The sequence below is a fragment of the Macaca fascicularis genome, chromosome 10, assembly GCF_037993035.2.
Source record: "Macaca fascicularis isolate 582-1 chromosome 10, T2T-MFA8v1.1".
NCBI classification, from domain to species: Eukaryota; Metazoa; Chordata; class Mammalia; order Primates; family Cercopithecidae; genus Macaca; species Macaca fascicularis.
In genome coordinates, this window is record NC_088384.1 from 88174236 (window position 1) to 88186271 (window position 12036).

Consider the following 12036-nt stretch of genomic DNA (forward strand, 5'->3'; position numbering starts at 1 on the left):
TGTTAGGGTCTTGTGGGAAAATCAGAAAAGCACATCTTACAACTGCTGATTTTCCCCAAGGACTTAAAAACAACATTGCCTGCTTTGCAGGGGTGTGGGGTAGATGCAGTGCCCAGCCCAGTGTGGGGACCCTGCTGTGTTAATACTCCACTATGTTCCAGATGGGAGCGAAGACAATTTACAGGGATGCAAACAACTCAGCCAGATAAAATAAGTTTAAAATCCATGTATTTTGGCTATATTTATTGAGATTCTGCTGCATGCAAGGCCGGGCACGGTGGCTCACACCTGTAATCCCAGCACTTTGGGAGGCCGAGGTGAGTGGATCACTTGAGGTCAGCAGTTCGAGACAAACCTGGACAATATAGTGAAATCCCATCTCTACTAAAAATACAAAAATTAGCCAGGCGTGGTGATGGGAGCCTGTAATCCCAGCTACTCAGGAGGCTAAGGCAGGAGAATCGTTTGAACCCCGGAGGTGGAGGTTTCAGGGAACCAAGATCACATCACTGCACTCCAGCCTGGGACACAGAGTGAGACTCTGTCTAAAAAATAATAATAAAATTAAAAAGAATTTGACAAAAAAGAAAATATGGAAAGGAAGGTAAGACAGATCTGAGTGGTGAGATTGGAAAGCCAAAAATATCATATAAGGCCCTAGACTCCTACTACAGGAAGCCCACGGTTCTAGATTGGAGCTTCCTGGAAGCCAAGGCAAAATGGAAATCCAAGCAAGTATAAAACTGACAAGAACCACCAAATGAAGCAGGGTGGGGTGAGGTGAGGGAACAGCATGTGCCAAATCCCTGTGGTGGGAGGGGAGTTGGGTGCTTGAGGGACTGAGTGACCTGCAGGGTGACTGGCACGTAAAAGGGAAGGGGAGTTTAGTGGCTGATGAGGCTAGAGAGGAGGACGAGGCTGGGCCATGCAGGGCCTGGGAGTCATAGTAAGTCTGGCATTTATTTAAGAAAATGTTAAGATTAAAGTGGGCAGTGTGTGTATGTGACATAACCTGAGCGGTATTTTAAAGCTATTTTTAAATCCTTGCAACAGCACTTCAAAGGCAAGGCTTACCATTTCCACTTTACAGATGAGGAAGCTGAGGAAGCACATCTCACACCTGCTCAGAGAGGTTAAGCGACTTGCCCTAGTGTGCGCAGCTGGGAAGTGGTGAACCCGCCTTTCAGCCCACATTTGTCTGAGGCCTAAGCCCATGACTTCGCTTCCCTCTCTGAGAGTTGAGATGAGCAGGAAAGGCTTTCTGGAGGAGGCAGGTCTGCAGCTGGGCCTTCTAGGGAGGTAAGGGAGACCAGTGGGCTCTGATCACCTTCCCTGCTCTCTATCCCCCTCCAGCCACCTACAACAAGCACACCAAGGTGGCGGTGAAGACAATGAAGCCAGGGAGCATGTCGGTGGAGGCCTTCCTGGCAGAGGCCAACCTGATGAAAACTCTACAGCATGACAAGCTAGTCAAACTTCATGCAGTGGTCACCAAGGAGCCCATCTACATCATCACGGAGTTCATGGCCAAAGGTGCTGCATGCTGGGGCTGGGGGTGTAGGCTGTGGCCTATACTGGTCAATTGCGGGCTCAAGGGTAGCTTGGACATGGTTCTTGCCCTTGAGATGGCCCCAATCTGGCCAGGAGCTCTTCCAACAAGTACTCATTGAGAATCTAATATGCAACAATTCAGCCCTTCTGGTTAGTGCGGTGAGATCATGTTAAGGGGTCACTGGGGAAGGGAGAACAAGGGGCTACCAGGAGAAGGGAATGGGGCCAGAATACTCCTGGGCGATGGGAGAAGGGGTTTATGGTTCACAGTGAGCCTTAGGGGCCAGGGTGTGGTGGGGGTGGTGGGGGTGCCACTCTCCTGCATCAGCCGCCTTCCCTGTACTTGCCAATGCCCTGGGAGAGGGAGCTGGCAAAGCAGCAGTTCTGCCCCCACCCCCACCCTGCCACAACTCAGGATTTCTCAGGGAATTTTTTAGGCCACTGTTTCACAACCATTTTCAACCCCTGACATTTTTTGTTTGTTTTTTAGGGACAGGTCTTGCTCTGTTACTCAAGCAGTGGTGCAATCATAACTCCCGGGCTCAAGTGATCCTCCCACCCCAGCCCCCCGAGTGGCTGGGACCACAGGCCCATGCCACCACACTCAGCTAACTTTATTTATTTATTTACTTATTTATTTTTAGAGACACGGTTGCCCTCTGCCTGCCCAGGCCAGAGTGCAGTGGCATGATCATAGTTCACTGTACCCTCAAACTCTGAGACTCCAGGATCCTCCCGACTTAGTCTCCCCGGTAGCTGGGACTATAGGCATGCCCTACCACATCCAGCTCATCCCAAAAAAAATTTTTTTTTTTTTTTTTGAGACGGAGTCTCACTCTGTTCCCCAGGCTGGAGTGCAGTGGTGCGATCTCGGCTCAATGCAAGCTCCACCTCCCGGGTTCACGCCATTCTCCTGCCTCAGCCTCCCAAGTAGCTGGACTACAGGCGCCTGCCACCATGCTTGGCCAATTTTTTTGTATTTTTAGTGGAGACGGTGTTTCCCCGTGTTAGGATGGTCTCGATCTCCTGACCTCGTGATCTGCCTGCCTCAGCCTCCCACAGTGCTGGGATTACAGGCATGAGCCACCATGCCCAGCTTCTAAAATTTTTTTCTAGAGACAGGGTCTCGCCATCTTGCCCCAGCTCGTCTCAAACTCCTGGGCTCAAGTGATCCTCCCAAAGCTCTGGGATTACAGGCATGAACCACTGAGCCTGGCCTAACATATATATTTGTAAATTTCTTCTAGAGATGGGGTCTTTCTATGTTGCCCAGGGTGGTCTCAAAGTCTTGGCCTCAGGTGATCCTCTCGCCTCAGCCTCCTAAAGTGCTGGAATTACAGGTGTGAGCCTCATGCCTAGCCACTCTGCCCAGTTTTTGATAAACAGAATCATCTCACACAATCCCATTTAGGGCGATTTGAAACCTCAAGCCTTTTTCATTTTAACTGTGCAATTATGCCAGTCCTGTGAAGGCATGATCCCGGCCATCCAGGCTCAGGGGCTGTCTCAGTCCCAGAATTCATCTAGCAATCAAAAAGTCACTTCACAAAAATTCAAATTCTCTTTCTCAAACACTAGGAATTGCAAACAAATATTTGTATTTAAATCTACTACTGCGAAAAATCTTCACCACACACTAAAGTATTAGATTGGTGCAAAAGTAATTGTGGTTTTTGCCATTAAATAGTAAAAGTAGTAAATGTCCCTCCCTTCTCCCCCATATAGGAAGCCTGCTGGACTTTCTGAAAAGTGATGAGGGCAGCAAACAGCCTTTGCCAAAACTCATTGATTTCTCAGCCCAGGTGAGAGCCTAACGAGGAAATGGGGAAGGAAAACAGGAATTCAGTTTTTTTATTTGCCAAATATTTACTGACCACATACTATGATGACAGCAGTGATAATAATGGCTAAAATGTATTGAGAGCTCAGTATAAAACTACGCTTTTTGCATGTATTTTATTATACATGTATTCATTCATTTAATCATCCTATAAGTTTTATAGGCTGGGATTTTTGTTATCTATTTTGGCATAACAAACCACCCAAGTCCTAGTAGCTTGAAACAACAACAATTGTTATTTCTCATGATCCTGTGGGTTGCCTGGGGTTCAGCTGGGTGGTTCTTCTGCTTGTTGTGGTAAAGTGAGGTGCGGATGCATCCTGTTGGCACTTGCCCAGGCTAGAATGTTCAAGACATGGCTCAGCCTCCAGGGTGTCTCCACATGGCCCCTAACCACCCAATCACCCAGCCTGAGCTTCTTCACGGCGCAGCAGCTGGGTTCCAAAACGGAGCTGGACCAGGAGCCAAGCCTTCATGAGCAGGCTCTTGTTAAGCCTCTGCCTGCATCAGGCTTGCTAATGGCCCATTGGCCAAGTCACATAGCCATGCCCAGAATCAGTGTGGGAGGGGACTGACCAAGAACACAAATCCCAGGGACGCCCCCTCCACCGATATAACAGTCTGGCCACAGGTAGGTAATTATCAACCCATTTTACAGAATAGGAAATTGAGGCATAGAGCAGAAGTAAAGTACAGATGCGGAAACTGAGCCCCAGTGTGGTCAAGTGGCTTGCATAAGTTACTGTGCTAATTATGGGGGATATAGCAGTGAACAAAATGAAAATGTTCCTGTCCTAATAGAGTTCACAGTCCAGAAGGGAAGATGGGTATTAAATAACCGAATTTCTTAGGGACCATGACCCAAGTGGTCCTGGCTGAGTCAAAACAGCACAGTAGCTAACAAAGTAAATGATGTTCGCAAATCGCAGAAACACTGCTGAAAACCTCATTTTCTTTCTCATGTTCCCCACGCCTCTTGCAGCTCCTCTCACCCCCAGCCTGAGCAGTTTTTTACTTCTGTCCTCTCTCATTCTCTCTCCGATGTATGGAAAAACAGAGTGTAAGGACTGGGTAATATTAGAGTGCATAGCTAGAGCATTTAGCCTGGTCCAGGAGCAATCAGAGAATGCTTCCTGGAGGAAGTGGCCTCTAGGCTGAGCCTGAAGGAAGAGTAGAAGTTCAATAAATGAAGAGAAAAGGGAAGGGTCTTCTAGACAAAAGAAACAGCCTGTGCAAAAGTAGGTGAAGGAGTTCAGCCTACTCAGCAGGAGCCCAGAGGGTGGCTGGAGTTGAGTGAGACCCTGCCTGGGCCTCAGCTGGGCCTGCTGGAGATGCCAAGGGCAAGGCTCATTTGAGTATGCAAATTCCAGGGGCCCATAGGACACCACAAAGTGTAACAAAAGACCCTATTTTCAGAGCCTGGAATGCCAGAGGCATATGGAAATGTGTTTTCACTCCAATGGGCCAGGTCCTCTGGGAGACAATAGACTGGTTTGTTGCTAAATTGTCATCTTCGAACTAGCAGAAACCCTGCTGGGCAGCAGTTACGGACTGGGCAAGAGCCACTCTCCCCATTTCACAGAGGGGAAAACAAACCAAGGGAGGAAAAGAGGTTCTGGGCCTTCATCTGTCCAGAAGCAGAGGTAGATTCAGAGCCCAGGGACAGAAAGGAGCCCACCTGGGGCCTTGGTCTTCACCTCCAGACTCAGAGAGGCAGCTTGGAGCAGCAGGTGGAAATGAGAGAACTGGACCACACATGTGGTGTTTTTGTGGTCACAGCTCTGTGGTCGAAATGTTACGCAGTAGCTGCATATATACAAACAGGTCAAAACAGAGCTGCTCTGACTGAAGCAGGGTGGGGGCTTATCTGTGGCCTTTCTTTTGTCTCCCCCACCCATACAACCTTGAGGCATCCATAGGATTCAGTTTGAAGAGCTCTGCAGGTCCTTCCAGCTCTGATGCTGTGACTCCCTTTGGAAGCAAAACCAAGTTTCAAGGCACCCTATTTGGGGGTCATGAAATCTCACCACCTTATCAACCTGCAGTGCTTACACCTGGGCCCAATAAACCTACTCGTTATTCATTCAGTCAGCAAATCCTTGAGAAGCAACACTATTAGCATCTGGGCTTAGGAGTCACATAGAGTTTTGTTTTGATCTCACCTCTGCCTGTGTAGCTTCGAGCAAGTTGCTTAACCTCTCTGAGTGCCACTTTCCCCCACTGGGAGCACTGGGAGCCACTCTTGAAATAAATACTTAACTATGTGCCAACCACTCTACTGAGCCTTTGACGTAGGCTTAGGGGATTCATCTTCACATGACCCCTTGGAACCAGGTGCTATTACAGAGAAGAAAAGTGAGGTACAGAGAGATGACACAACTTGCTAGACATCACAGAGCTGCAGCGCTCAAGCTGAGTTGGTCCAGCTCCAGAGCCATTAAGCGATTACCCTCTCCTAAGTGGGGTGTCATCCCTGCCCCATTGAGCTCCTGTGAAAATCAGTAGCATATGGGCATCTGCCAGTGAGGATCAAACAGTGGTAACTACCGGCATTAGTTTAGTGCTTGCTCCAGAAGAAAAGCGAGGCAAAAAGGCTGGGCCGAGTAACAGATAAGTGTGGACCCCAAGCAGCGCTTTTGGAGCTCCATCCGTGGCTCCGCAACTTGCAAGCTGTGTAAGCTGGGGCCACTTACCTATTTCTCTGGGCTTCAGTTTTCTTGTCTGTGGAAATGGGGCTGATAGCAAAAGTGCCTCCTCCAAAGCACATGGTAAATGTCACGTAAGTGTTTAAGTATCATCTTATAAATAAGCTATGATGCCTTCCATTAGCATAATAATTTTTGTTAACTGTTCATCTAAGGACCCATAAATTTCCCACACTCCGAGGGCCAAGATGCTGTCTCACTCCACCCTGGCAACCTCATCCCCATTTCATTCCCACATCTAACTATTTCAAACAAAATTAGAGTCTCTTCCAAGTTTTTACTGAAAAATCTGGGTCTCTGGGTCTCCCTTGGGCGTGACAGCTCAGGCCTGTAATTCCAGCACTTTGGGAAGCTGAAGCAGGAGGAGCCTTTGAGCCCACCCTGGGCAACGTAGTGGGACCTCGTCTCTCTCTAAAAAAAAAAAAAAAAGTTCTTTTTAAATTTAGTCTGGCATAGTGGCATGCACCTATAGTATCAGCTGCTTGGGAAGCTGAGGTGGGAAGACTGCTTGAGCCTAGGAGGCACAAGTTGCAGTAAGCCGTGATCCCACCACTGTACTCCGTGACAGAGAAAGGCCCTGTCTCAAAAGAAATAAAAAAAAGAAGAAAAGAAAAAAGAAAAGCATGGGTCTCCATTCTAACTGCCTCGGGTGCCCCCTGCTGTCCACTCCTTGCAAGTGCGCCACCCACTTGCCTCAGACCTTGAGAAGCCCGCCGGTGGTGCTTTGATTGTTCTGTCTGGTCAGACGCCCTGGCTTCCAGAATAATTTCATCAGACTGCACCCAGCTGCAGTCCGCCGGAGCACTGGAGTGCTGGGTTATTTAGAGGCAGCAGGAAGCACTGGATTGGGAGTCCTCAGACTGGTTTGAGTCTGACATTCAGAATTTTCCTGGTGGTGTGATCTGGAACAAGTGGTTCCATGTCTGTAAAACAGAGATCATGGTCATTCCTGCCTCAAAGAGCTCATAGCCCAGTTTGCAAACCAAAAGTGCTGCTTTCTGGGCATCTGAGGGTTCATCTTCAACCTCTCTTGTCCAAACCCTTGTAAGTAAAAGTGTCTGCAAGATATAATCCTTGTGTTTTCATCAGAGGCTTCTAGGGTCCCTGGCGTGAATAAGAATCCCCCCCGCAGTCTGTTATTCACTCAGCAGCCATGGTGATCTTTAAATGTACATCAGAACATGTCACGCTCCTGCTCGAAGGCCTCTAATATCTCCCCAGCACGCTCAGAATAAAACCCACCCTCCTCTCCTGGCCTACAAGGCAGTTCATGATTGGCGGCCTTCCTCTCCACTTCAACTCTCCATACTCTCTCTGTGGCATCTTCTGCTGCCACACTGGCCTCTGCTGTTCCATGAACACCCAAGCTCTTTCCTACTTCCACACCTTTGCACCTGATGTTCTCTCTGCCTAGAATATTCTTATGGGACACACTTATTATTATCACCATTCAGATCTTTGCTAAAATCTCACCCCCTCAAAGCAGGTTTCCCTGAACGCCCAATCTGAAAAAGCTCTCTACAGGTCATATTTTGTTACTCTGTTTTATTTTTTCTTCTTTTTGAGACAGAGTCTCGCTCTGTCACCCAGGCTAGAGGACAGTGGCACGATCTCAGCTCACTGCAGTCTCTGCCTCCTGGGTCCAAGCAATTCTCGTGTCTCAGCCTCCTGAGCAGATGGGATTACAGGCGTGCACCACCACGCTCATCTTCTTTTTGTATTTTTAGTAGAGATGGGTTTTTGCCATGTTGTCCAGGCTGGTCTTGAACTCCTGGCCTCAAGTGATCCACCCACCTCGGCCTCCCAAAGTACTGGGATTAGAAGTGTAAGCCACCATGCCCAGCCTATTTTATCTTTTCTTTATGGTACTTACCACCTGTAGGGGCTTTGCCTAGCTCGTCACCTGTTCAAGCAACGTGTCTGGCACCCACAAGACACTCAGTAGATTTCTTTTGAGTAAATAGGTGAATTTTCCTTACCCAGGCTGGGGCATGAGGAAGATAGGAGAGGTATAGCAGAATACGACATAAGCCTAGGTTGTCCCCAGAAAGAGAGTTGAAGGTGAAAGCTCTTCATAGTATCCTAGGGTGTGGGGGTGTGGGTGTGTGTGTGTGTGTGTGTGTGTGTGTGCGCGTGCATGTGTGTTCCTGGAAGAATAGGTCCCAGAGAAATAGTCCCATTGCTTTTTCCCTGAGAACATTTCAAAGTGCTCTCTGGAAGTCTTGGAACTCTTGAGAATCCCCCAGACTGGCCCAGGCCTTAGGGATCCCCCTAACCTGAATGGATTGATGGACGAATGCCACCCTGAGCCCTGGGGCCCTCCTGACAAAAGAGGGAGGGCTGGTGCAGACATTTCCCATTTTCTTCCACTTAAACACCTCTCTGCTGCTTTCTGGTGGGGCCATCTTGGTGTAGGCCAGGTCTGAGGACAAAGGTGTCTCTGTTTGGGGTGCAGATTGCAGAAGGCATGGCCTTCATCGAGCAGAGGAACTACATCCACCGAGACCTCCGAGCCGCCAACATCTTGGTCTCTGCATCCTTGGTGTGTAAGATTGCTGACTTTGGCCTGGCCCGGATCATTGAGGACAATGAGTACACAGCTCGGGAAGGTAGGGAACGCTGCCAAGCAGCCCCACGTTGCCCATTTGGATGGTTGTGATTGTTGAGAGTTGATACCTGTGAGAGCGATTGGTAAAATGCAAGGGTCTGCCCTCGTATTAGCTGTGCATTCTTGAGCTTGGTGGATCTTTCTGGATAATGTCCTGAACTTCAGAGTCTCACCCAGAGATTTTGAGGAGATTTTAGATCAGATTGAGAAGTACTGATAGATTTTAGAGGAAGTGGGCAAATATATGTTGAAATTAAGAGTATGAGCAGCTTTGTGCATAACAGACAAAAATGGGAGGATATCCAGATGTCCACAGCAGGAGGATGGATGTATACACTGTGGTACATTCACAAAATACAATACCACGCAGTGATGAAAAAGCACAAACCGGCCAGGCTCAGTGGCTCACGCCTGTAATCCCAGCACTTTAGGAGGACTGCTTGAGCCCAGAAGCTCAAGACCAGCCTGGGCAACACAGGGAGATCTAGTCTCTACAGAAATTTTAAAATTAGCCACGAGTTGATGGGTGCAGCACACCAACATGGCACAAGTATACATATGTAACAAACCTGCACGTTATGCACATGTACCCTAGACTTAAAGTATAATAATAATAATAAATAAATTTAAAAAATAAATAAATAAAATAAAATTAGCCAGGCATGGTGGCGCATGCCTGTAGTTGTGGCTACTCAGGAGGTTAGGGTGAGAGGATCACTTGAGTCTAGGAAGTCGAGGCTGCAGTAAGCCATGATCGTGCCACTGCATCCAGCCTGGTCTACAGAGCAAGATCTTGTCAAATAAAAAAAAAAAAAAGAGAGAAAGAGAGAGAAAGAAAAAAGCACAAGCCAATGCTAAATGCACCAAAATGGGTACCTCTCACAGGTATAATATCAAAACGAAAGAAATTAGACCAAGAAAAAAAAAAATAGTAGATGCCGATTGGTTCCATTTTTGTGAAATCCAAAAAGAGACAAAACTCGTAAACGGACATTCATGGCAGCATTCTTCCTAATAGCCAAAAAATGGAAACAACGCACTTTAATGTCCACCAATTTATGAACAGATAAAGAAAATGTGGTATATCCATACAATGGAATATTATTTGGCCATAAAATGGAATGAAGTACTATGCCAGGTTAGAACAAAGATGACCCGTAAAAACATTATGTTAAAGGAAAGTCAACATGAAGACGACATATTGTATAATTCCTCTTCTATGAAAAGTCCAGAACAGGCAATCTTTTTTTTTTTCTTTTCTTTGAGATGCAGTCTTTCTCTGCTACCCAGGCTGGAGTGCAGTGGCTCAATCTTGGCTCACTGCAACCTCTGCCTACCAGGTTCAAGCGATTTTGTGCCTCAGCCTCCTAAGTAGCTGGGATTACAGGCACGCACCACCATGCCCGGCTAATTTTTGTATTTTTAGTAGAGATGGGGTTTCACCATGTTGGCCAGGCTGAACTCAAACTCCTGACCTCTAGTGATCTGCCCGCCTCGGCCTCCCAAAGTGCTGGGATTACAGGCATGAGCCACCACGCCTGGCTCAGAACAGACAAATCTAAAGAGACAGAAAGTAGATTATTGGTGCCTACAGCTGGCAGTGGGGAGTTGGGAGAAATGAGGAGTGACTTCTGTGGGTTTTTTGCAAGGAAATGTGATGAAAATATTCTAAAATCCACAACTTTGTGAATATTCTGAAAGCCACAGAATTATACACTTTAAATGGGTGAAATGTATGGTCTGTGCATTCTATCTCCATAACGCTATTAAAGAAACAGGCAAAAAATTTTAATAGCACTAGAGGTCAGAATTGCAGTCACCTTTATTTTCTGTTAGCTTAGTTTTTATTTATTTATTTATTTATTTATTTATTTATTTATTTATTTATTTTGAGACGGAGTCTCACTCTGCTGCCCAGGCTGGAGTGCACTGGCGCGATCTCAGCTCACTGCAACCTGCACCTCCTGGGTTTAAGCGATTGTCCTGCCTCAGCCTCCCAGGCAGCTGGGATTACAAGCACGCGCCATCATGCCTGGCTAGTTTTGTATTTTTAGTAGAGACAGGGTTTCACCATGTTGGCCAGGCTGGTCTCGAACTGCTGACCTCAAGTGATTCACTCACCTGACCCTCCCGCAGTGCTAGGATTATGGACGTGAGCCACTGTGCCAGTTGTTGTTGTTTTTTTTTTTTTTTTTTTGAGACGGAGTGTCACTCTGTTGCCCAGGCTGGAGTGCAGTGGCCGGATCTCAGCTCACTGCAAGCTCCGCCTCCTGGGTTTACGCCATTGTCCTGCCTCAGCCTCCCGAGTAGCTGGGACTACAGGCGCCCGCCACCTCGCCCGGCTAGTTTTTTTTTTTGTATATTTTTAGTAGAGACGGGGTTTCACCGGGTTAGCCAGGATGGTCTCAGTCTCCTGACTTCGTGATCCGCCCTTCTCGGCCTCCCAAAGTGCTGGGATTACAGGCTTGAGCCACCGCGCCCGGCTGTGCCAGTCTTATTTTTTAAAGAGACGGGTGCAGCTGGGCGCAGTGGCTCATGCCTGTAATCACAGCACTTTGGGAGGCCAAGGCAGGTGGATCACAAGGTCAGGAGTTTGAGACCAGCTGGCCAATATGGTGAAACCCTGTCTCTACTAAAAATACAAAAATTAGCCAGGCGTGGTGGCAGGTGCCTGTAGCCTCAGCTACTCGGGAGGCTGAGGCAGGAGAATCGTTTGAACCCGGGAGGCGGAGGTTGCAGCAGTGAGCCAAGATTGTGCCATTGCACTCCAGCCTGGGTGACAGAGTAAGACTCCATCTCAAAAGGAAAAAGAAAAAAAAAAGATAAGTGCTTGCTCTGTTACCCAGGCTGTAGTGGAGGGGTGAGAGCATAGCTCACTGTAGCCTCCAATTCTTGGGCTCAAGCAATCCTCCAACCTCAGCCTCTCGAGTACCTGAAACTACAGATATGTGCTACCATGCCCAGCTAATTTTTTTTTATTTTTTGTAGATAACAGTATCTCACTGTGTTGCCCAGGCTGGTCTCAAACTCCTGGCCTTAAGTGATCCTCCTGCCTCAGGCTCTGAAGGTGCTAGGATTATAGGCATAAGCCACCATGCACAGCCTGCAGTCACCTTAAGTAAGGGGGTATTAACTGGAAGGAGGCAGAAAGGAGCCTTCTGAATTGCTGAAAATGTTCTACACCCCAACCTGATGGTGATTACAAGGGTATATACATATACAAAGCTGCAGCAAAATGGATATTAAAGATTTGTGCATATTATTTCATGTATGTTATAACACAATAAAAAAAAATTTTAGGCCGGGCACAGTGGCTGTAATCCCGGCACTTT

The 12036-nt window shown here is 47.5% G+C and overlaps 1 protein-coding gene across 2 annotated transcripts in view; it reads left to right on the top strand.

Annotated features, from left to right (window-relative positions):
- Positions 1-12036, top strand: part of HCK (HCK proto-oncogene, Src family tyrosine kinase) — a 49849-nt gene that overhangs the window by 33026 nt on the left and 4787 nt on the right. For both annotated transcript variants that reach the window (XM_005568655.4, XM_065522963.2), the window contains exons 9-11: positions 1354-1533; positions 3277-3353; positions 8552-8705. In XM_005568655.4, the coding sequence (XP_005568712.1) occupies positions 1354-1533; positions 3277-3353; positions 8552-8705 (411 nt within the window). The remainder of the gene's footprint in view (positions 1-1353; positions 1534-3276; positions 3354-8551; positions 8706-12036) is intronic.